Source organism: Mya arenaria, chromosome 3, assembly GCF_026914265.1.
Source record: "Mya arenaria isolate MELC-2E11 chromosome 3, ASM2691426v1".
Taxonomy (NCBI): Eukaryota; Metazoa; Mollusca; class Bivalvia; order Myida; family Myidae; genus Mya; species Mya arenaria.
Window position 1 is genome coordinate 86,386,696 of NC_069124.1, and position 26,894 is coordinate 86,413,589.

Below are 26,894 nucleotides of genomic sequence, written 5' to 3' on the forward strand. Positions count from 1 at the left end.
TTATCTTTCGGCTTGCAAAGGAACTACAAAAATTTATTTATTTTCTTTCTTTTGAATGTTCTTGAAAACTTTAACAACAAGAGCCGTAATAAGACAGCGCACTCGACTACCCTGCTTTGACTTAGAATACAATAACAATGTTATAATACCAAGTTTGGTCTCTTTATTTCAAACCTTACTAGAATTATTCGATACATAAGGTGACTTCGATGCTGCCCTCTCACCAGCCCGCCCGAACAATGAGGCAAGTCATTCAAATAACTCGATTTCCCATTAAGAAAATGTGGTTAAGAATATATGGAGTTATGTAACCTCATTGGGTGATAGTCCTGAACAATTGTAAGAAGTATTAAGTCAATTGAATGAAGGGTATAGAAGTTATTAAACAATATCCCAACCTGCCCTAAAACTTTAACCTTGGTTCCATAGTCAATCAGGGACCATAATTTGTATAAAAGATAATATGGAGTTATTTAACCTCATTATGTGATGGCTCTGAACATCTGTGTGAAGTATTAAATCAATTGAATGAATGGTATTGGAGTTTTAAGAGAAAATCCCAACTTGCCCATAAACTTTAACCTGCCCTAAAACTTTAACCTAAGTCAATCAGGGGCCATAACTTGTATTTAGGATAATATGGAGTCATGTAACCTCATTGTGTGATGGTCTTGAACAACTGTGTGAAGTATTAAGTCAATTGAACAAAGGCTATAGAAGTTATTAATAAATATTCCAACTTGCCCTAAAACTTTAACCTAAGTTCCATAATCAATCAGGGACCATAATCTGTGTAAAGAATAATATGGAGTTATCTAACCTCATCATGTGATGGCCCTGAACAACTGCGTGAAGTATTAAGTCAATTGAATGTAGGGTATTGGACTTATAAGTGAAAATCCCAACTTGCCCTAAAACTTTAACCGGACGCCGACGCCAACGCCGACGCTGGGGCAAGTAGTATAGCCCACCTATTCTTCGAAAAGTCGAGCTAAAAATGATGTACGAAAAATTAAACAAACTTTATAAGAACAATTAAATACTTGGCCTCCCATGTCTGACCCCAAAAATGCATTTCATAAAAGTCGCCCCCTCCAGGAGGTGCCAATTACTGCACAAGCTTATGTCAAGAGTACACGATCCCTTCTGAAACTTCATTTAAAAGCATGATGTTACTTTGACAAATTATAATTTGTTCCACATTTCATAATCAACAACATAAGTCAACAATCTTTGCTACAGATTCAGTGCCAAATATAATGACAGAATGAGACCATAATTTGAAGGATTCACTGCAATATCAGATTCTTGACATTAGTGGCCATCATATGTGTAAATGACACACAATCATATGTCAAAAATAACAGACCATTCCCAGAAACTTGAGCCCCCAGCATTATGTAAGAACATGAGACCCTTTGAGCTGACAGTAAATTGTGGAATGCAGTGAACATCAGAACCGCCTCCTTACTTATTCATACCCTTGTCTGTCCACTATGTCATTTACGATTGTCATGGCAACCAGGACTATTAACAAGAGTTGCTTAGAAATAATAATTAGGAGCTTCCTTTGGTCAATTAGATGGGTCTACAGTGAATTTTGTGCGATTCAGGGTTATTTCCAGCTAATCATTAGTACCAATGATGGAATTCCGCAGAAGATGGATAAATGAGCCTTCATTCCATTTTATGAAAAAATTTCCCCCCAGTTTATGAAACATAGTGCAGTCAATGAAGGTTTTATAAATGCCTAAGAAAATACCAGTAGTCATAATTAAATGTAACCATTTTTTAAAGCCTGACATATTTTGACCACAGATGCAGGCCGATATATAACGTTCATCAATAACACACAAAATCACATTTATTAATAAATACATTCATGCCATTACAGTCTTGTTTAGACCATAAGGATGCCATATCAGAAGAATAAATGTATCAATTAACAAGAGCTGTCACAGTATATGACGAATGCCCCTGAATGTGACATTGACCTACGAACAAGGTCAGTACATGAAAAGTTGATCTTGCCTTTACGTGTCAAATACATATGGCAAGTTATCTTAAAATGCCTCTGAACATAAAAAAATACCACCCATACTTGACAACCTACACTGTTATGTCCTTATATTCAGAATTCCCTTGTGAATAAACACTTAGTGTATCTTTCACCTTAGAGGTAGGGACATGGGTCTTGCACACAACACGTCGTCTTCGTATGTGGAACACATGTAGCAAGTGATTTTAAAATCTGTCCATACAAGGGAAATTAACAGCCCTGACACGACAACCTATACTCTATGTCCTTATATGCGGCACTCCATTGTGAATAAACACTAAGTGTGACCTTGACCTTTGAGGTAGGGACACGGGTCTTGCACGCGACACGCCATCTTGGTATGTGGAACACATGTGACAAGTTATTTTAAAATCTGTCCATACAAGGGAAAGTTACAGCCCGGACACGACAACCTATACTCTATGTCCTTATATGGGGCACTCCATTGTGAATAAACACTATGTGTGACCTTGACCTTTGAGGCAGGGACACGGTTCTTGCACGCGACACGTCGTCTTGGTATGTGGAACACACGTGGCAAGTTATTTTAAAATCTGTCCATACAAGAGAAAGTTACAGCCCGGACACGACAAACTATACTCTATGTCCTTATATGCAGCACTCCATTGTGAATTAACACTAAGTGTGACCTTGACCTTTGAGGTAGGGACACGGGTCTTGCACGCGACACGTCGTCTTGGTATGTGGAACACATGTGGCAAGTTATTTTAAAATCTGTCCATACAAGGGAAAGTTACAGCCCGACACGACAACCTATACTCTATGTCCTTATATGCAGCACTCCATTGTGAATAAACACTAAGTGTGACCTTGACCTTTGAGGTAGGGACACGGGTCTTGCACGCGACAAGCCATCTTGGTATGTGGAACACATGTGACAAGTTATTTTAAAATCTGTCCATACAAGGGAAAGTTACAGCCCGGACACGACAACCTATACTCTATGTCCTTATATGGGGCACTCCATTGTGAATAAACACTATGTGTGACCTTGACCTTTGAGGCAGGGACACGGTTCTTGCACGCGACACGTCGTCTTGGTATGTGGAACACACGTGGCAAGTTATTTTAAAATCTGTCCATACAAGAGAAAGTTACAGCCCGGACACGACAAACTATACTCTATGTCCTTATATGCAGCACTCCATTGTGAATAAACACTAAGTGTGACCTTGACCTTTGAGGTAGGGACACGGGTCTTGCACGCGACACGTCGTCTTGGTATGTGGAACACATGTGGCAAGTTATTTTAAAATCTGTCCATACAAGGGAAAGTTACAGCCCGGACACGACAACCTATACTCTATGTCCTTATATGCAGCACTCCATTGTGAATAAACACTAAGTGTGACCTTGACTTTAGAGGTAGGGACACGGGTCTTGCAGGTGACATGTCGTCTTGGTATGTGGAACACATGTGGCAAGTTATTTTAAAATCTGTCCATACAAGAGAAAGTTACGCCCGGACACGACAACCTATACTCTATGTCCTTATATGCAGCACTCCATTGTGAATAAACACTAAGTGTGACCTTGACCTTTGAGGTAGGGACACGGGTCATGCACGCGACACGTCGTCTTGGTATGTGGAACACATGTGGCAAGTTATTTTAAAATCTGTCCATACAAGGGAAAGTTACAGCCCGGACACGACAACCTATACTCTATGTCCTTATATGCAGCACTCCATTGTGAATAAACACTAAGTGTGACCTTGACCTTTGAGGTAGGGACACGGGTCTTGCACGCGACACGTCGTCTTGATATGTGGTACACATGTGGCAAGTTATTTTAAAATCTGTCCATACAAGGGAAAGTTACAGCCCGGACACGACAACCTATACTCTATGTCCTTATATGCAGCACTCCATTGTGAATCAACACTCACGCCACACGTCGTCTTGGTATGTGGAATATTTTAAAATCTGTCCATACAAGGGAAAGTTACAGAGCCGGACGGACGGACGGATGGACAAACGGTGCGATTTTAATATGCCCACCTTTGGGGGCATAATAAAGTCATCGGGCCCAGACAAACATTTTGGATTAATGCTATCTGGATAAACAGATTTAAAAAATGACAGCATGCGATACTTATTGGTGATGTGAAATATTATGTTGTGGAAATTGCTATGTCAGCTACACGTTACCAACATCTTTCATTTTATTGAATGATCATTCAGTATACATGTATGTTTATGTATTGTTTAATAAATGGCAAATAACTTGTTATTATACCTTTTTATTAAAACATTATGCATGTAAAACAAAATGAAAGTATATGCATGCATTCGCAACATATCACAGTTTTATAAACATGTTAACCAGACCCTTCTCCTGATTGTATGGTACTATGGTCAAGTGAAATATGTGGCTATCAATTTGTTGAGACATTTCAAATGAAATTTAGATTGTGTAAACCAGCCATATTCAAACTGCACCACCAAAAGTAAATCGCTTATTATCAGACATCCATGTTTGTTACATATGCTAAATATGCGTGCTCAATGTCATTCTTTAACAAGTGCTAATTGTGCTTTATTACCACCATAAGCGGATGCCCACGTGCTATCGCAAAATGGTGTGAAAACTATGTAATGACCAAGTTCAAAACAAGGATTGATAAATAGGTGTGAAATACCAAATGGGGACCCTACTTTTCATGGTAATTTTGATATAGCAAATTTGAATTATTGATAGTAATTTAATTAAACAAAGATGAAATTAAATTTGGACCAAAAAATAAATTCAAAATAGCAATAACTTCGGATAAACGGTGTTCGGATTAACAATTTTTTAATGTATACAACTTGTGTAAAATATATACATGGTCAACAAGCCTCAAATATTTAGTGAAAAAAACATTTGATTGTTTATCTATCATTCAGAGGCGCCGGAAAGGCACGGACGGAGCTGGGGTGGCAGTTACAAGTGGCAACTGCCATTCTCATGTTATGGCTAATTATTAGCAAGCCCATTTGAAATAAATTCACCAATAATGTTCTTTATGATAGGTTTTGGTAACCAGTTGTATCATCAATAATACTCAGATTTGGCTAAATGAGGTACATTAAGCTGAATTAGCTGCATGGGCGTCTTCTGATGTGAAGTTTTCTGTGTATTTAGCATAATATACAGAATGATTTTATTCTGATTATGAAGTTTATTTAGAATATCTGCAAACTACACCTCCATAAGAAAAACAACTTCTACCAACAATTTTGAATACATTCAGTTCATTTATTCAGTCAATGCATTAGTTGTATGAATTATACCTTTTCAATTTTCATTATCAACATTAAATCAGGGAATCAACTTTTTATCCGAAAATCAAAAAGTTATCTTGGATGAAACACATGCCAGTGTTCATTGGACAGTACTACTACTCTGGATCATATCTACATGAACTAACATTAAACACTTTACCAATGCTATTTGAGTAAAATATTGTATAGCATACATTTCCATGTTTGTTGAGCTGTTAAGAGAAAGAAATTGCCAAAAATTCTCAAAAGTTTACTACAGCAATTGCTTATTACAGTATGTTAAGATTTCTGAGCAAATCAGACACCAACTTTTCTTTAAACTAAAAGCACACCTGAGTACATGTGTACATGAAGAATCAATTCAACATTGTTTTAATCCTTTATATAATACTGAACAAAAGTAAACAATGAGCAGTAAACATGTGTTAAAATTTAAATTTCAAGTATGATACATCTAGAAAAATTATCCACGGTGGACCCCCCCCCCCCCCCCCCCGGGGACGCCCCCTCCCAAAACCACACCCACGGTTCTTCCTGCGTCGTTGTAATTATTTTATGAAGTAAAACACTTCCAGTGTTGCATTTTGTCTTTGTCTGCTATGTTATTGACATATGATCAGATAAACCATTAAACACCAGTCAAAATTGGCCCTGGAAACAAATATGGCTTTAAGAAGTCATTTGTCAAATATAGAAACCAAATTCCTAGCTGCAAACCTTTTCATACTAACAAATAATTTGTGAAGTAATTTCATCATTAGTGCATTCCATTGCAGAAAAGACTGGAAAATCCGCGAGAGTATTTCCCCCAGGAGTTGGCTGAACGCGAGAGTATTTCCCCCAGGAGTTGGCTGAACAACGTTCTGATAAATGTTGGCACAAGTCTTCTGTTAAACCACTTGCTAAGTTATGTTCTCAGATGTAACCCTAGTTAAATACATTATTATCAAAATGATGTTAACATATTTTTAATGAAAAGCCAAAGGTGAGTGAAACCATGCAGATTCTTCCGACAAAAATTCAAGAACACCTTAGTAACAGGAACTTCTGAAAACCAGTTTTCTATCACTGTATGTGTGTAAGAACTGCCCATTCAATCTGTGCCACTGGTCTTAAAACAACTTGATATTATATATTATATAATTATTTTTTGATTTTTTGAAAGTCATTGTATTGCAACCTTCTTGATTTGAATCAGAAAGAGTTCATTAGACCCTGCAACTAACATGTTAATATCAGAGAGTTAATTTGACCCTGCATCTAACATGTTATTTTTTACATCAGAGTTAATTTGACACTGCAACTAACATATAAATAATTGAGAGAGTGAGGGAGTTGATTTGACCCTCCAACTCACATATAAATAATCGAGAGAGTGAGGGAGTTGATTTGACCCTCCAACTAACATTTTAACAACAGAGAGAGTTCTTTCGACCCTGCACTAACATATTTATACCAGGGAGATGTAAATTGGCACAACAACTACCATACAAGTAACAATTGTCACTAGGGGGCTAGCAAGATACCATGTCCAATTTCCTGCAGGCAAGAGGGTGAATACTGAACAGCTATGGTCAATCTCATAGCCAGTGTGTAATCAACAGGATACTACAATAATAGCATTTGAGTTGAGGTTTAGTGGTAAGTAGCAATGTCCAGTTTCAAAGATAATTCCATGGAGATTTCTTATTTTACGTCACAGACTGTCAATTTTAATCTAGCAGCTACCATTTAATGGATGTGGAAATTAGGAATTTATTTTGCTACATACAGACACAGCAAATTTCCCAGCATTTTTTCCTGATTTTGTTGGAATGCAATTTAACACTGTCAGAAATCAATACTAGCAAATATTGTGAAGACAAGAAAATGCCACAGAAAAAAAGCCAGCATTAGGAGAATCCATCAGTAGCAGTGGTTTTGTTCTTATCCGTTCATGTAAACTTTTACAGGAACAACAGACTGCAGCAAATTATGCATTTCTCAAAATATATTGCAACTTTATTTTCTCAAAGATTTGTGAAATAACCGTTAAAACAATCAAACTTCCAGTAATGGTAGGAATCCAAACTTCTGTATGAGTTGAACTGTTTGTTTCCAATATGATACTGTTATCTTTCAGCTAGAAATATGTCAATATATAATGACGGTAAAGTTGGAATGTAGTTGGTAGTTGGGGATTCGAATAATCAACTACTTACCAGTTGCCAGTTGGGGATTCTAATATTCAACTAACTGCTAGTTGCCAGTTGGGGATTCGATAAACACTGTTTTAATTCACTTTTATTCGTATATTCGCCAGTCGGATATTCGACCATTTCCAGTCGATTATTCGCGAATGTTCAACTGCAAACCAGTCAGTAGTTGGGGATTCAGATTATGTCTTTATGTATGGTTTTAAAGGTCACATATGGTAAAATTAATCGCCAAATGTTTCTGTATACATGTACACATATGTTTCTTTGCGACAAACACTGTTTAAATTCACTTTTATTCGTATATTCGCCAGTCGGATATTCGTCCATTTCCAGTCGATTATTCGCGAATGTTCTACTACTAACATGTCAGTAGTTGGGGATTCAGATTATGTCTATATATATGGTTTTAAAGGTCACATATGTGAAAAATAATCGCCAAATGTTTCTTTATGTATGTATACATATGTATCTTTGCGACAAACACCGTTTTAATTCACTTTTATTCGTATATTCGCCAGTCGGATATTCGTCCATTTCCAGTCGATTATTCGCGAATATTCAACTGCTTACCAGTCAGTAGTTGGGGATTCAGATTATGTCTATATATATGATAGATGCATTAAGAAACATTTGGCGATTAATTTTCCCATATGTGACCTTTAAAACCATATATATATACATAATCTGAATCCCCAACTACTGACTGGTTTGCAGTTGAACATTCGCGAATAATCGACTGGAAATGGTCGAATATCCGACTGGCGAATATACGAATAAAAGTGAATTAAAACAGTGTTTTTCGCAAAGATACATATGTGTACATGCATAAAGAAATATTGGCGATTATTTTTTCCATATGTGACCTTTAAAACCATATATATATAGACATAATCTGAATTCCCAACTACTGACAACTTAGCAGTTGAATATTCGCGAAAAATCGACTGGAAATGAACGAATATCCGACTGGCGAATATACGAATAAAAGTTAATTAAAACAGTGTTTTTGTCGCAAAGATACACATGTGTACATGCATAAAGAAACATTTGGCGATTAATTTTCCCATATGTGACCTTTAAAACCATACATATAGACATAATCTGAATCCCCAACCACTGACTGGTTTGCAGTTGAACTTTCGCGAATAATCAACTGGAAATGGTCGAATATCCGACTGGCAAATATACGAATAAAAGTAAATAAAACAGTGTTTGTCGCAAAGAAACATATGTGTACATGCATACATAAACATTTGGCGATTAATTTTCCCATATGTGATCTTTAAAACCATACATAAAGACATAAACTGAATCCCTAACTACTGACTGGTTTGCAGTTGAACATTCGCGAATAATTGACTGGAAATGGTCGAATATCCGACTGGCGAATATACGAATAAAAGTAAATAAAAACAGTGTTTGTCGCAAAGAAACATATGTGTTCATGCATAAAGAAACATTTGGGGATTAATTTTCCCATATGTGACCTTTAAAACCATACATAAAGACATAAACTGAATCCCCAACTACTGACTGGTTTGCAGTTGAATATTCGCGAATAATCGACTGGAAATAGTCGAATATCCGACTGGCAAATATACGAGAAAAGGTAATTTTATACAGTGTTTGTCGCAAAGATACATATGTGTAGATGCATAAAGAAACATTTTGCGATTAATTTTCCCACATGTGACCTTTAAAACCATACATATAGACATAATCTGAATCCCTAACTACTGACTGGTTTGCTGTTGAACATTCGCGAATAATCGACTGGAAATGGACGAATATCCGACTGGCGAATATACAAATAAAAGTAAATTAAAACAGTGTTTGTCGCAAAGATACATATGTGTACATGCATAAAGAAACATTTGGCGATTAATTTTCACATATGTGACCTTTAAAACCATACATATAGAAATAATCTGAATCCCCAACTACTGACTGGTTTGCAGTTGAACATTCGCAAATAATCGACTGGAAATGGTCGAATATCCGACTGGCGAATATACGAATAAAAGTGAATTAAAACAGTGTTTGTCGAATCCCCAACTGGCAACTAGCAGGTAGTTGAATATTTGAATACCCAACTGGCAACTGGTAAGTAGTTGATTATTCGAATCCCCAACTACCAACTACCAACTACCTTCCAACTTTACCGTATACAATATATATCACACCTCAATAATAAATGACACGTTCAAAGCCATTGGTCAATGACCAGTGACTGGTCCATGGTGACCCCATATTTCTCCACATTGGGTCACTAATCCTTATATTGTATTAAATGCATTTTTTTTCAGATTTCGATACACGAACATTAATTAAACATGTAAACAAGATATATAATTATGTTACAGAGTTAATAACCTGCAGGAGCTTGGCTCTCTCCTCATATGTTTTCCTATATATCGCCCGTGAATCCTATATCAGGTCAACTACTAACCCTGTAACTTATAACATAGAACATCATGCTCCCACTTTTAGTACCATAAACATTTTAATGTTATATGCCCTCAATACTTTTTTTTTTATAATACAGGCATAAATGATAATTGATGCCCTGACGTCCTTCTGATGACACACCCTTGCTTGTCTATAAGAACATATATATCATATCATAAATTGTTTGTATTGTTTTGTAATTTGGTGCATAATTGATATTTTTTCAAAAGATCTGATTAAAATAGAAAACCACACAACTTTCAATACATAACATGATACTAATTAACCAGATTCACAAGTACTGCTAAAATTCTTTTTGTGATACCTACACCTATACAGACAGCCAAAGAAACAAATTTTAATCTGCATCTTATACTCCACCATTTTATTTTTTTTTATCTCCTTATAATCTTCATTAAAATAACTGAGGCTGTCAAAAACTCTTTGAAGTTATTATCTACATTATGAACAAAGTTTATGCAGTCTATGTATATTTCAGAAACTTTACCTGCAGAGTGTCTCTGCGTCAAAGGATTTATTGTTTCTATGGTCGATGATAACAACATCGTGGTGTTTCGATAGGAAGCACTCGAGAGCGCTCTCTGGGTTTCGGGCAATGTTACATTTGTATCCGCCCTTCTCTGCTGCCCACCAGAACCCGTCACTCTGGTAGTCCTCCTGGGTAAACACCAGCAGCACCTGAGACAAAGAGGAGATAAAATCAGAAAGGGACACAAACCACTACAAATACATCATGAAGTAATGTAACGACAAGTATTTCAGTTATAGATGACTTTAATATTTCTCCTTGAAAAAATCAGCTTTTTAATATTTGACCTTTAAATAAACAGTTTCTCATTTGTCCCATAGCATGATTGGTGAAGCAAAATATATATCTTATTTTAAAGGGACTGTACACCAGATGGCACCAAAAAAGTTTTTTCTGTAACAAATCTCAGGACAATTATTAAATAAAATGTTTTACTCTTTGATATCATAATTGTAAAAATAATACCAAAATGTAAAAACAAAAATCGAGTCGGAAACTGGGTTCGAACCGGTGTCGCCAAAATTGCAGTCCAGTGTTGTATCCACTGACCTATAAAGGCTAATCCTAAATGGTTGGAATATTTAAGCTATATACCTAACTTGGTAATATCAAGTGATAACATCGACTAGCCAATTACGCATAAGGAATTAATTATACTAGGAAGACATACCTAGTAATCTTTTTTAATGGAAAAATTAATCAATTATGAACTATGTGGTACTTCAGTTAGTAAGTTTCAATGCATTGTAACACATCGATACCAAGTTTATGTCAGTTTTCGACAACTTTCTTCTTTTTTTCCGCTATTTCATCATACGGAGAACAGCCACTTTAAGAGTTTTGATTTTTCCATACTTGTATTCGTGCAATTTCTTGGTGCACTTTAAATCAGTTTAAGAAAGATGTGTTAGCAAGGACAAAGCTGGGACAAATCCAGTGATGACATCTCTTACTTACTATTTATTGTGAAATGTTGAAATTGACGTTATTCAGAAAATGACGTCATTTATACAAATATTATTTGAATTTTTTTTGTCTTGTCATAATTATTGCTTAAGTATGATTTTCTTCATATGTGTCATCATATGAATTTAGATAAATTGTCATAAAATAATATAATTGTTGGGGCTTACAGATTATTATCAGATATTCACTGGTAGAAAAACATACTAACCTTGTTGGACGTCAGTCAATATGCCTTTCTGCCAGTGAATATCAGATCATATTTACTCCCTTGTGCATATTGGCTCCCTAGCCAAAGATTGTATATTTATTACCAGTAATAAAATATTCTACCCAGGTACTAAAACTTTTTTTCTATAAGATCTGTAGGAACTCACCGACATCGTCTTCTGTTTCAATTTCATTGGCCCAAACATCACATCACTGTCAACACTCTGAAAGTACATGGAAAAAGTTACCTTTGCAAGCAAACTGTATTTTTTTAAATCTATAATTATGGGTTGTACAAACATGGAACTGCACTGTATTTGAATCATTTCCATACACTACCCCCATGACACCAGAAATGTGTCCACAGGACATTGCATGACCCCACTGTGACATTTTCGAAAACAATTACACACATTATAAAAGATAAATTAAAAAAACAACATATTTTTTCCCAAAGTCTAAGGTCACAACTTTTACCTCACAGCTTAAAACTCAGATGCAAAAGTTCATTACACGTTCATTTTATTTCCCTAAGTCAAGCCATTTTAGAGAATTTATTATACACAACGTAAATGTTTTTTAGTCTTGAGCCTACTAAATGTTGGGGCAAATCTATATTTGCCCAACCTCCTAAATGTTGGGGCAAACTGGTATAGCACTTTTGGAAAAAGTATGAGTATTCAAACAGAACCATTTCTGTATCATATTTCAGAGCTGGGATGAAACATTGACCCAACAACCACTGTCTTAGGGCATGAGTAAGAGGAAAGCCATGTCGTACATTTAACATGACCTTGTTTACCATGCAAGGCCTTAACTGGTTTAGCATGCAACGACCTCGTTAACCATGCAAAGGGCTGGAAGTTAATTATTAAATAAGTCAATTGGAATTGTCTTGGTTAAGTTTTACATATTCTATGCAATGAAGAAACCACCACAAATTTCATTTTTGATTTACATTTTTATCATAAATGAAATTATCAATCAAGAAATAAAATCATTATATATAATATTATATATATATTTTTTATTTGATGTCATAAGTTATAATAGTGATTTACAACCCACAAACACTTGTTTAATCCTGATAATAGGTTGTATAAATATTAACCTAAAGATTAAATTTTCTTTTGTATTTTATAAGTCAGATTGGTACTTAATCTTACTGGCATTTAATTGAGCTATTTGTTTTACCAGACCTGATGGTGAAACATGTGAGTACCATGGAGTCAACACAAATCTAACAATGTACCCTAACATCTAAAAACAAAAAAAAAGCTGATTGTGATACACTCATAAAAGTATTGAGTGATTGGAGACACATGTTCACCTGTAGGGAGATGTTGTCCTGCACAGGAGCCTCACAACACTGGCAAATCCCCATAGTTTCACCACGGTGCCGCCCTCACCACCAGACTCTACCAAACCACCTGTGTATAGTGTCACCTGGTTGCGGCCTTCAGCATCACACTCTTACAAACCACCAGTTTGTCACTTAGAACAAGTTGTCACGTTTTGATCCTCACAAACTTCATATTCCAGGATCTTACTAGCAAATTACACTTATTTCACATTAAGTAAAGACTAAATACATCCATTTCTAAAAGTTTTGTCACTGCAATTCCAGTGAAAAAAGTGTTACACAAACCTACTAAGCAAAATAGTTTTAGTTTTGAGACATACATAATGACAATTATCTCCATGCCCATGGTGTTCATAGGATGATTAACGTGGCCTTTTTCAAACTATCTGACCATATCCAGTAACCTAAAAAACTCCATATATCAAACAAATCTATGACAGCTTGAATGGGGGGTGACTGCATAACAGGTAAACGGTGTCTAACTGTCCACACTGGGACTGGTGTGACTGTGCAGAGACTGTAGTACAACATACCGTATACACTAAATGCAAGAAACAGGTCGAGGAAGACATAAATGATGAAAACATTGCACTAGGAAACAACACAGAACAAATCAGATATGGCCATTATATACCCCATACCAGCAAGCCATAAACTGGACAGTGGTCATTATATACCCCATACACCAGCAAGCCATAAACTGGACAGTGGTCATTATATACCCCATACACCATCAAGCCATAAACTGGACAGTGGTCATTATATACCCCATACACCAGCAAGCCATAAACTGGACAGTGGTCATTATATACCCCATACACCAGCAAGCCATAAACTGGACAGTGGTCATTATATACCCCATACACCAGCAAGCCATTATGGCCTAAACAGTGGGCATACTAAACCCCATACACCAGCAAGCCATTATGGCCTAAACAGTGGCCATTATATACCCCATACACCAGCAAGCCATTATGGCCTAAACAGTGGGCATACTAAACCCCATACACCAGCAAGCCATTTACTGGACAGTGGGCATAATAAACCCCATCAAGTTGTTACCTAGACAGTGGGCATACTAAACCCCATCCACCAGCAAGCCATTTACTGGACAGTGGGCATACTAAACCCCATCCACCAGAAAGCCATTTACTGGACAGTGGGCATAATAAACCCCATTGATTATATACTAAGGAAGCCATAAACTGAACAGTGTCTATTATATACCCCAAACACCAGCAAGCCATAAACTGGACAGTGGTCATTATATACCCCATACACCAGCAAGCTATAAAATGGGCAGTGGTCATTATATACCCCATACACCAGCAAGCTATAAAATGGGCAGTGGTCATTATATACCCTATACACCAGCAGCAAGCCATTAAATGGACAGTGACCATTATATACCCCATACACCAGGAAGCTATAAAATGGGCAGTGGTCATTATATACACCATGCACCAGTAAGCCATAAACTGGACAGTGGCCATTATATACCCCATTGACTAGCAAGCCATAACATGGACAGTGGCCATTACATACCCATACAGCAGCTGAGGTCATTAACTGGACAGTGGGCAATATATTGATGGCACTGAATGAGAAGTCAGAAAATGCCAAAATGGAACTTTAAAGGGAACAAAAAACTAAATGATGAAAATTCCAAACCTGCACTCTTTTGCACAAAGTTGAGGGTTAGTGTATTACTGATGTTACTCCATCAATTTTAAATAGAATAAAAAGGGTCTTCTACTAGGCCTGCAAAAACAAGGAATCCAATGAATTCACAACCTTTTATCACATCGTGATTTTTTCATTTTCTGATTGGCTATTAGAATTGGTGTTTTCTCAAAAGGAGCGCGAAAATAGGCATATTCTAGAAAGTTAAAAAAGTTGTTGCACCAAAATGCATATATTGGTTTTCCATTCTGTGCTATCAATATATATACCCCATTCACCAGCAAGCCATAATCTGGACAGTGGGCATTTCATACCGTAGCCATTCCATCGGCAAGCCATTATAAAGCAACAGCCATATCAAAAGTGGGCACAGAAAGCCTTGTAAATTATACTACCAACACATTGAGGATGATTGTCATAATGGAGAAGCAGTACAGCCTGAGCAAAGCAAAGATTTCTTAAATTTTATGACTGTAAATGCATTATCAGACTATCTTATATCACTATTATGCAAACCTATATATCGATCTAACCTGAAGTTGTCCAAATAGCAGTGTAATACATAATTTTACTATTCAAAGCTCATTTTTTTAATTATCAATAACTGAATTTTGATGAATAACCTTGCCAATTTTGTTTCAAGACTGAAAATACAACAATAACATGAACTCATTCAATGTATCATAAATAATACAATTTATGAGTTAAGTAATCCATTGTTGTTGAATTATAAGAGTGGTGTGATGTAGTTTATGAGCACATGTACATGTATGTATGGACTACTTTTAATGAATTACATCATCCAGGTATGTGTACATTGTAAAAAGTTAAGAATGACATGTATGATTACATGGGGAATGTGATTTATGCTAGTATCAGCAAGCATACATTTTTGTAAAGGTTTTAATTTTTTTTGCAAAAGACTCTTAAGTGCAATTTTTACCAAGTACACATACCTGTGGTATTTCCCAACCCCTATTCTTTATCCCAAACCACTGAATGTCTTCAATAAATGATATACACAGTTTTTCAAATTATTACCAACTTTGGGACATTGACTTTTTCAAATTCCAAATGTGGGGTTTGTGCATAAACAAGCAAAATTAATAAATTTCCTTTTTAAAACAGAAAGTGTTTGCTCGTTATTTAATAAACCAACATTAGAGAGATAATTGGCTCAGTTTAAATGACACTATCATCGCTTGCCCTTGTTTTGAATCAGTCCCACAAGTTCACGTTTTTTTGTACAGAAATCCCAGCACATCTTAACTAGCTACCATGTTAGTTTCTACATCTCTTCAATTTATACACCTCTAAATATTTCTCAGAATAACCAAGAACCTAAGATTTTAATCAAAAGTTCATAAATTCCTGCTGCATACAGGCAGATTTGCCAGAAAATCTAAATTCCTGAGAAATAATCACCAGACCTACATGCAAGCATCACACTGGCTCAGGCTATCAGCTTCATGTTCAACCTTTTACTCCAGATTTTTGATGACAATGCTTAATAACCAAACCCAGTATTAAATGCAGTCACGACAAAAATACATTTTCCTTAACAAAATCCACACTTTCACCATGATCAACATATTTTCAAGCTAGACACATTTCTGGCCTACACACTGTTATTGAAGTAAGTGAATTTATCTGTGAATGTACGTCACACTCATCCATTAATGTTTCTTGAATATAAAGTACATAAATGTTTCTTATCCTTCTCTGACAATTTACCGATTACAAAGTCAGGCACAAGGCTGTATGAGCATCCTGCTGACTGTTTCTCGTATGGATTCCGACACACCACTCTCTGTTAAATTACTCCCAATCTCAAGTCCAATAGCAGGAGCACAGAATGGGTACAGTTCTGCCGTTTCCATTCAAATAAAATAAAATTGCTGCATAGCAAATATGATCTTAACTATATTTTAACTGCTCTTTACAGATACATTAGAAAAAAACATTATCGTTTAGTATCTCCCTCATTCAATACTCTTTCAGCGTAAATAAGCCTGTATTGTGTCAACTCAACATGAATGTATTGGAAATCAAAAAATGAATGGCCGTATTTATGTCACCTCGACAATTCAACGTTAAAAAGATTGAGTCATGAAGGCTGATTGAATGTTTGTATACATATCAATACCAATAGCACAATTACCATCTCAAGTTACATCATAACACTATTTCAGCAAAACAAGGTACACTCTACAAAGTAGGCTTATTAAATAATTATGTTTTTGGGGGTGTGTTTTTTTTAAAATCCCCACAAATATAAATCAACCATTGCTTCATGAAAATGTGTTAAGCAAAGTAATTGATGTATAGAATTAAACATATTTTGATCAGTTCAATTTGCATTCAAGTCCATATCAAAACACTCCGCTCATGCAACTGGATAATGGCTTACATAAACAAGATCTGGTGCAACATTATACCAGTATACAGCATATTATTTCTTGTATAATACACATCAGAGGCTAGCTAGTACATAGACATGTCTAAGATAACAAACATTCTAAGCTATATGTTTCGGAGGGCAGTTAATAAACAATCTTAGATCTAACGAAGCTATTATTCCAATGTATAAGTTTTAAAACTTTCTAAGCTACACTGTATGTATCTGTATGCATCTAAGCTATATTGTAATTGTATCTATGCTACATTGTTTGTATATGTATGCATCATTCTAAGCTATATTGTATGTATTTAGCTATATTGTATGTATCTGTATGCATCTAAGCTATATTGTATGTATCTGTATGCAGCTAAGCTATATTGTATGTTTCTAAGCTACATTATATGTATCTAATTAAGCTATATTGTATGTTTCTAAGCTACATTGTATGTATCTAAGCTACATTGTATGTATCTAAGCTATATTGTATGCATCTATTCTAAGCTATATTAAAGTATGTATAGATCTGTATGCATCTAAGCTATATTGTATGTATCTGTATGCATCTAAGCTATATTGTATGTATCTGTATGCATCTAAGCTATATTGTATGTATCTATGCTACATTGTATGTATCTAAGCTATATTGTATGTATCTAAGCTACATTGTATGTATCTATGCTACATTGTATGTATCTAAGCTATATTGTATGTATCTAAGCTACATTGTATGTATCTAAGCTACATTGTATGTATCTAAGCTATATTGTATGTATCTAAGCTACATTGTATGTATCTATGCTACATTGTATGTATCTAAGCTATATTGTATGTATCTAAGCTACATTGTATGTATCTAAGCTACATTGTATGTATCTAAGCTACATTGTATGTATATAAGCTACATTGTATGTATCTAAGCTACATTGTATGTATCTAAGCTATATTGTATGTATCTAAGCTATATTGTATGTATCTAAGCTATATTGTATGTATCTAAGCTACATTGTATGTATCTAAGCTACATTGTATGTATCTAAGCTATATTGTATGTACATAAGCTACATTGTATGTATCTAAGCTATATTGTATGTATCTAAGCTATATTGTATGTATCTAAGCTGCTTTGTATGTATCTATGCTATATTGTATGTATCTAAGCTATATTGTATGTATCTAAGCTACATTTTATGTATCTAAGCTACATTGTATGTAGCTTAGCTACATTGTATGTATCTAAGCTGCTTTGTGTGCATCTACTCTAAGCTATATTAAAGTATGTATAGATCTGTATGCATCTAAGCTATATTGTATGTATCTGTATGCATCTAAGCTACATTGTATGTATCTGCATGCCCTTAAGCTATATTGTATGTTTCTGTATGTATCTGTATGCATCTAAGCTACATTGTATGTATCTGCATGCCCTTAAGCTATATTGTATGTTTCTATATGTATCTGTATGCATCTAAGCTATAGTGTATGTATCTGCATGCCCTTAAGCTATATTGTATGTTTCTGTATGTATCTGTATGCATCTAAGCTACATTGCATGTATCTGCATGCCCTTAAGCTATATTGTATGTTTCTGTATGTATCTGTATGCATCTAAGCTATATTGTATGTATCTGTATGCATCTAAGCTACATTGAATGTATCTGTATGCATCTAAGCTATAGTGTATGTATCTGCATGCCCTTAAGCTATATTGTTTGTTTCTGTATGTATCTGTATGCATGATCCATCTAAGCTATAGTGTATGTATGATTGTATCTAACCTTCATTGTTATCTTCCGAGGTCATATTCACAAACATTTTAAATCACATTCAGAGGGCTCAGCCTTAAAGTTCACAAATATTCAAAGATAATTGTTTCACAGGCTTTGTTCACAAACAATCTAAGTTTTTTCAGGCACTGTTTTATGATAATTCTAAGCTTTGTTCTGAAGCCAAGTTACAACTATTATAAGCTTTGTTCCAGAGGCTATTTCACAAACATTCCAATCTATGTTACAAAAATAATTAAAATTCTGTGAATAATTTTTCATAAAATATGTATCATAAGCAAAAATTGACATTCATTGACATTAACTTTGAGCATGTGCTTACATGTAACAATTGTATTTCATAGGACTGACCCTTCTCTTTCAACATTTAATTAAGCAACATAACGTCAATCAGCTCAGTCACCAAGAACAGATTTGCTTACCATCACTGTCATATCCTATATCCCTGGAAACACCAATACAAAGAATGTGTCAATTGAAACATTACAAGACCATCATGTTTTGAGCATTTTAAAACATGTACATTGTTGGCTAGTAAAAGAGAGTCCCAGCCTGTCGCAGCCGGTGAGGTGCGATGGGTAATCATCACCTGGCAGTAACTGTGAAATAGTCATCAATACTGTGACCATCAGTCACACAATACTGACCAGATGAAGCCAGTGACAACAAAGGAACAGTACACAACAAATACATGTGTAGTTCACATAAAAGTACACTAAGCTGTTCAGACCATATGCAATAAGATATCTCAAGAAAATAAAAGCCTGGTATTAAAGGAGAATATAGTCAGAACAGTCAGAATTTGGTCCAATACTATTTTAATTTATGCTTTTAGAACAAGTTGTTCACGTTGATTCAATGCCATACCAAAGCATTAGTGCCTTGCTGATTTAATATACTTCGCCTTTAATGTTAAGGGGGGACAATTAATGGCTGTCTAACAATTAGGTATTTTAATACATAGTTTGTGTCATGGTTTAAGTGTCTTAAAAAAATATAATTTATTGTAAATTATCTTTCCTTTAGTACTGTCAAATTCTGTATTCTAATACCATCAGTATAAAATTAAAAGCAGCATTTTAAGTGTTGTCTGTGGCCTGAGTCTCTCATTGATTAAACCCTCTGTTGGCTTGACATGAGAATCTACATGCACAATTGATACCAGCTCTATAATAAGTTGTCATTACTTCTCCATATGACAAAAAAAATATTGTTTTAGTCTCACTGGTTATTTTATGACTGGTATAACTCCAGTCACACTGTCTGAAGATGAGCACAGTCATTGAACTTGTAATATTTCACTAGCTTTCTACATCAGCTCAGCTGTGATCAGGGGCGGATCCAGGATTTTGGGTTAGGGGGGGCGTAACTTTTAATCACTCTAAAGGTTGCACTAGCAACGTTTAAATTGCGTGCACTCTGTGTTGTGTACGAGTACATCTCAAAAGGCAATGTTGTATAAAGATACGCGAGCGAAGCGAGCAAAGAAAAAATAGGAAAATATAGTATATTTTATTGTTTCCATACCAAAGAACATGTAAGCTCCGGGTATTTTAGGGGGGGCGTGCGCCGGGTGCGCCCCCCCCCCCCTGGATCCGCTAGTGGTGATTTACAGGGAGTTTTATTTGGCCATATTTCATCAGATCATGCTATAACATTAGAGCTATCCCAGATACATGGCAAATACCCCCAAATTAGCCTTGTCAATGTACATGTATCAGAATAAAATAGAATGTACATAACAAGTGAGTTATGATTGCTGGTAATACAATAGTCCTCTACCAGTTTTACTCCTGTTCACAAAAAAATAAATAAGGCAAGTATACTTGTGAATCAGCTAATAAAAACACAATCATAAAGCTTTAGCGGCGGTCAATTTAAACTGCCACAATACAGTAACTTTTTAGGCACTTCAAAGAGTGTAATTAAACATTACAATTTGATTGGCTGGTGGATGTGAAACCAGTTTTAACAATACATGCAAAGCTCTTTCAGGGTGTATGACATTGCCCTTAAGTAGAAGTTCCACAGTGATATATGTAATAGATACCCTGTATTGATGATGTCATCTTTCTTTGATGTGTGAAGACAAATGACAGACTATAGTTGTTACACTTGATTCAAAATGCTACACTAGCAATGCCTGAGGTGATAATAATCTGAAATTTCTAGCATAAATATTATTTACTTTTTTGTTGTTATGGCAACCATAACTGTTTTCTCAGCACTTAACCAACTATATCATAGTGTTCGTAAATACCTTATTATTGTTTACACCGGTACACATGTTTTAAAGGCCTAAATCCTCAATACAAAGTGGATGGGATGATGAATGTAATACTCATAACCAGGCCCCAATGTTATTGTTTTAGAATCAAACTATTGCGTATTGATCATATCTATCTAAATAAAACAAGAGCGGTCACAGACAGCTATATCCCCCGCCTCATGGGGGCATTTTTTGTAATGAAAGCCAATCAATGGTAAGGGTAGTTTCTTAGGAACATAAGAAATGCGTAAAATTAAGAAAGGGCAATAACTCTTTTAAAAATGGCCGAATCGCAAAAGCCTGACAATATGGGCTGCGACACTATATAGTCATCAATCTGTGAAAGTTTGGTAGAAATCGCATGAAAAATGTAAGAGGAGTTGCAAAGAAACCAATTTTAAAGGTAAAATAAGCAAAGGGCAATAACTCTTTCAAAAATGGTCAAATCAGGAAAGCACAACAATATGCGCTGCTTCACTTTATGATCATCAATCTGTGAAAGTTTGGTAGAAATCGCATGAAAAACGTAAGAGGAGTTGCGAAGAAACCAATTTTAAATGTAAAAGAAACCAATTTTAAATGTAAAATAAACAAAGGGCTATAACTCTTTCAAAAATGGTTGAATCACAAAAGCCTGACAATATGCGCTGCTACACTTTATGATCATCAATCTGTGAAAGTTTGGTAGAAATCGCATGAGAAATGTAAGAGGAGATGCAAAGAAATGAATGTGGGACGGATGAATGCACACACGCATGCACACACGCATGCACGGAATCGCGTCTACCATTACTATATTTCCTCGCCTTTTCAAGGCGAGGGATAATTAATCTGAACAAAACAACTCATAGGGCCTGAAATAAGGTGAGTAAATGGAAACTTCCCGAAAAAAACAGCTTATCCAGGAAGATGTCCAAATGTCTTGTTACAACATTGCTGGTTGTCTAATTAAATGCAAAGCTCTCTGAGATATGGTTTCCTTACATATCTATTAAATGAAACAGTGTATATACATATCTTTCACTGTAAGATACAAAAGCTCCATGATAATCTATCAATGAAAACTTGTTACCATGAGAAATCTCAGGGATATCTGTCTTTAAAGACAAACTGCATGTTGTAGCAAGAAAGTAGGATGTCCCTATGGATAATAGCTGCATTTTCCCATTCTCTAACTCACATATGAGACCCCAGGAATTGTTTTGTCTTGATTTCTCTTACTTGTCAATGGATAACTGTAATCAATAGTTCATTTTGAAATAGGTTATATCATCAACAAAGGAATTTAATTGGAACCTCATAAAGTGTGCTGCAAATATGATCATGTAGCTTGTGCATTCAACAGTGAAATCTGTGAAAAATATTTTTTATTACATAATTATAGAAGAAAGACCAATCTTACAGCACATAGTCTGTAAATACAAAAAAAAAAATGTTTCAAGATATAGAAACAACTTTTTAAATAATACTGAAATATTTTTTTGACTTCACTATAAAACCAAAATCTGCCAAGATATTTCTGCCAATCAAAGTAAATTAAATTGTAATTAGATAAAATGAGACAAGAGTAAAAAGAAGTAAGCAGACATTTTAATCTGCCACTAGAATTTGTGTAACAGACCTTTTATTTTCATATAACCCATATGTATGGTTATAGTGATGGCAGTGGCAGCAACTCTTGTGTTATATTGAGGGAAGAACAACCCGAGTTGTCACTTGTTTTTGCTATTTCTCAATGCATAAAGGGCATAATTCTAGAGTTAATGAGGTGACTAACCCCAGGATTGAAATGGACTATGACTGTGCCCAAATACACTGCCACTAATTTTTATCATGACTGGATAAGAAATACCAGTTTAGACATAAATCAATTAAAATAAAAGGGGCATAACTATGGTGTTACTATACCGATTTACACAACAATCAAACTAAAACAAGACAGTATGCCCGTAAGCACTGTCACCTAATTTTGTAATGATTTGATAATAGATATTAATTACTTGTTATTGTTTGCACATTACTGACGCTGCCAAAAGTATTCCCCTGTATGATTTATTTTCAGGAGATACAAAAACGGCTTCAGTGCTTAATATTATAAGGGCAAGTTAAAAAGGTTTAGAGCAATGTGATTTTAAAACCAGCTTGCCCATCAAAGACTATGTGTAGGTTACTTACAAGTATCCTTTCACTAAGAAGTGGACACATTGACTTTAATCAAGACCATCACCATTCACAAGTTCAGGGACCTTTGGTGACCCATCAACAATGTTTTATAGATATGCCATATCTTAACTGACCATAACCTTGACAAGTAAACCACCAGCTTAATAAATGACTAGGTTAATGGTTCACAAAACCAGCAAGTAAACTGTCAACCAACCCTTGTCAGCAATTAAGTACACGGAAATGAGCTTACTTCTCATAATTAATAATCTTCACTGCCTGTCCCAGTGGGCAGACAGTAACATTAAGTACAATTAAATAAGTTTTTTTTAAATAAGACAGGTAAATAACCTCAGGCACCAATTTTTCCAAATCATAATCTAAAGCTAAGAGGTTTAAGTGTGATTCAGCCAGATTACTTGCTTAAACTTGATTTTATAAACCAAAACATAGCTGAACATGATGAACATTTAAATGATTTCCTTTAACAGTCTATAAATTATAAAACTCTTTAAAAGAAGAAAAATATACCATATACAAATAAGACAAAAAAATAGTGAGCTTAGATTGAACCTGCTATAAGGGACTTCAACAGCCTCGGTTACTTCTAACTCAGCTGTCTACACTATTTAAATCCTGTGTATATCTTTAATAGAAAGAAAAAAAATTCAGGTTCTTCCACATTTTGTTTAATTTGTTATTTATTACATTTAACCCAATTGTGTGTGTTTACTTCATCTTATAAGGTCATGAAATATGCAAAAGGTAACACGTTACAAAATTACATAAGGCATACATTACACTTTGAGAAAAAAGTTATTGGTACCTTAGGTGTACACTTAAACAAGTTGAGCAAATTATTCAGTAATTACTAAAGAATTTTCGAGAAACTGAGGTGAAATGTTATAGTTTAACAACTTCCTTTCCCCACATCTCAGCCATTTTATTAATTTAATTTAAACACTTATATAACATTGTGAGCACATTAAGGTATGGCTTTGCTTATACTGTACTTATTGTTACAAATTATAACCAGCTTATTGTTTATCATTTACTTTGAGGTAAGTAGATCATTAAAGATGACGTCAAGGCAAAATAAATATCAACCCAGTCAAGTAGGCCAATATATAGAACAGAGTTGACACAATATTTGACTGATTGGTTTCATGTGACGAGCTATAATGCAGGTACAGTTCATGCATCACAAGGCAGTGGAAAGGTGATCGTAGCCTTAGTACACCATTGAAGTAGTCATCACATATTACAACATTTGAAATTAATAAGGCCACACTTCACCATTCCAAAAACAGTCTTAGCCAAAAAAATAAAATAATAATTAACAAGCACACTGATTCATTTGATTATAACCTATATCCAGCCAACAATGGCCTATCAGCCATATATGCCTTGCCAACAATGGCCTATCAACCAATATATGCCTTGCCAACAATGGCCTATCAGCCAATATATGCCTTGCCAACAATGGTCTATCAGCCAATATATGCCTTGCCAACAATGGCCTATCAGCCAATAAATGCCTTGCCAACAATGGCCTATCAACCAATATATGCCTTGCCAACAATGGCCTATCAGCCAATATATGCCTTGCCAACAATCGCCTATATGCCTTGCCAACAATGGCCTATCAGCCAATATATGCCTTGCCACAATGGCCTATCAGCCAATATATGCCTTGCCAACAATGGCCTATCAGCCAATATATGCCTTGCCAACAATGGCCTAACAGCCAATATATGCCTTGCCAACAATGGCCTATCAGCCAATATATGCCTTGCCAACAATGGCCTAACAGCCAATATATGCCTTGCCAACAATGGCCTATCAGCCAATATATGCCTTGCCAACAATGGCCTAACAGCCAATATATGCCTTGCCAACAATGGCCTAACAGCCAATATATGCCTTGCCAACAATGGCCTATCAGCCAATATATGCCTTGCCAACAATGGCCTATCAACCAATACCGGTATATCCCTTGCTTTAACGTTCAGGCTTGCAGTTTTACAACTGAACACATTCCGTAAATTTGGTAAAATGTTAGCATAAAAAACAAACTGAATAAAACTTTCTGAGAATCAAGCTTTTATTACTGAAGTGGGTGATAGAAATGGAAGACGTTAAACATTAGAACAAAAATTTGTTGCATTTTAAATTTCAAACACCCTAAATATTATTTTAAAGAAACTGTACTACAGGCGTAAAATCTTGCAACGATTTAAAATGTTGATAAGACATCCATTACTCAGTAGTCAACAATTTTAATTAATAATAAAGGAAATAGCTATATTTATTTCAAAGCTGAATATTACGGTCTTTTCGCACAAAGAAAACAACCTCATTTGACGTCATTCCATGTGCTGCCATATTTAAAATATAACTCCATCAAGAAAAATAAATGCACCTAAATGAAATTTAGCATGTACACCAAAAGAAAATATTCCAATGATTTGTGTGATAATATAACTAGATAATGAATTAAATGTTTTACGTACATGGTCTACCTGTTTTATTAATGGCCCTCGAATATATATACAAATGTTTGCAAATAAATATAGCGAAACATGCTTGTCAATTATTATAAAGCGCAATCGCAATTCCATTTTGAATCAAAGAGATGGTCAATAACTCCAACTGCAGTTAAAATACTTTTTACAGTAAGTTTCAACACCTAAAGATGTGTTTGTCACTGCGAAGTTTTTGCAAGCGTAATTTGAAGCTAAGAATGTTTTATACAACTGAAGTGAAATCAATGCAAATTGTACATGTATGGCTGCTTTTCAAATTTTGAGACTGGCTTTTCAGGAGCTACTTCCTCATAATATGGAAATGTTTGCACTAAATCCCTGATGGCTGCAGGCAGTTTCTTTGATATGTGAAGTTGATCAACAGGCTTTAGATGTTGACATGATTTGAAATTCACTTGATTGACTCAGGCTGACTGAGTTGAAGCCATGACCTGACCGAAAGCTCCAAAACCTTGAAAGACTGACATTGTAGTTCATTTTCCACCAGTAAAAGATCTTAATATGCATTTTTATAATAATTTTTCATAGAGTAAGGCAGACACTTTGCTCGAAAATGGTCACACCTTTGCTAAACTTGAATTTTATATTGAAATATAAATTTCATTACAAATTCCAAAAATAAGCAGATTCAAACTACAAAACAGCCAACGCTGAACATTAAATAGAAGAATTATAAAAAAATACCAAGATAAGATATGTGAAAGCATCCTGAATGTGACACACAGTAGACCATGTACCTACCTGGACCCACCGGACACCAAACAAACACAGAAAATCATGAAGTAGCCAATGTAGCAGAAAAGCTAGAAGTTTGAGAAATCGAGACTCTCTTGCACCTTTCATGTCTAACAACCGAGTTTAGATAGAAATTAGACAAAAAACAAAAGCGAATCAAGCTTTATCATATTCAATATTTGAATGACACTTGAATTGTTTGATTTAAGTCAGAGGGAGATTAAATTGGTGAGCA

General features: G+C 35.2%; 1 protein-coding gene across 7 annotated transcripts in view; it reads right to left on the reverse strand.

Moving 5' to 3' along the window:
• Positions 1–26,894, reverse strand: part of LOC128227253 (high affinity cAMP-specific and IBMX-insensitive 3',5'-cyclic phosphodiesterase 8B-like) — a 101,217-nt gene that overhangs the window by 50,287 nt on the left and 24,036 nt on the right. For 5 of the 7 annotated variants that reach the window (XM_052937608.1, XM_052937605.1, XM_052937606.1 and 2 more), the window contains exons 2-3: positions 11,883–11,939; positions 10,501–10,691 (exon numbers count right to left, since the gene is read on the reverse strand). In XM_052937608.1, the coding sequence (XP_052793568.1) occupies positions 10,501–10,691; positions 11,883–11,939 (248 nt within the window). Of the gene's footprint in view, positions 1–10,500; positions 10,692–11,882; positions 11,940–13,045; positions 13,367–16,195; positions 16,760–26,894 lie in introns of those variants that run through there. The other 2 variants (XM_052937607.1, XM_052937609.1) reach the window with 2 other exon arrangements.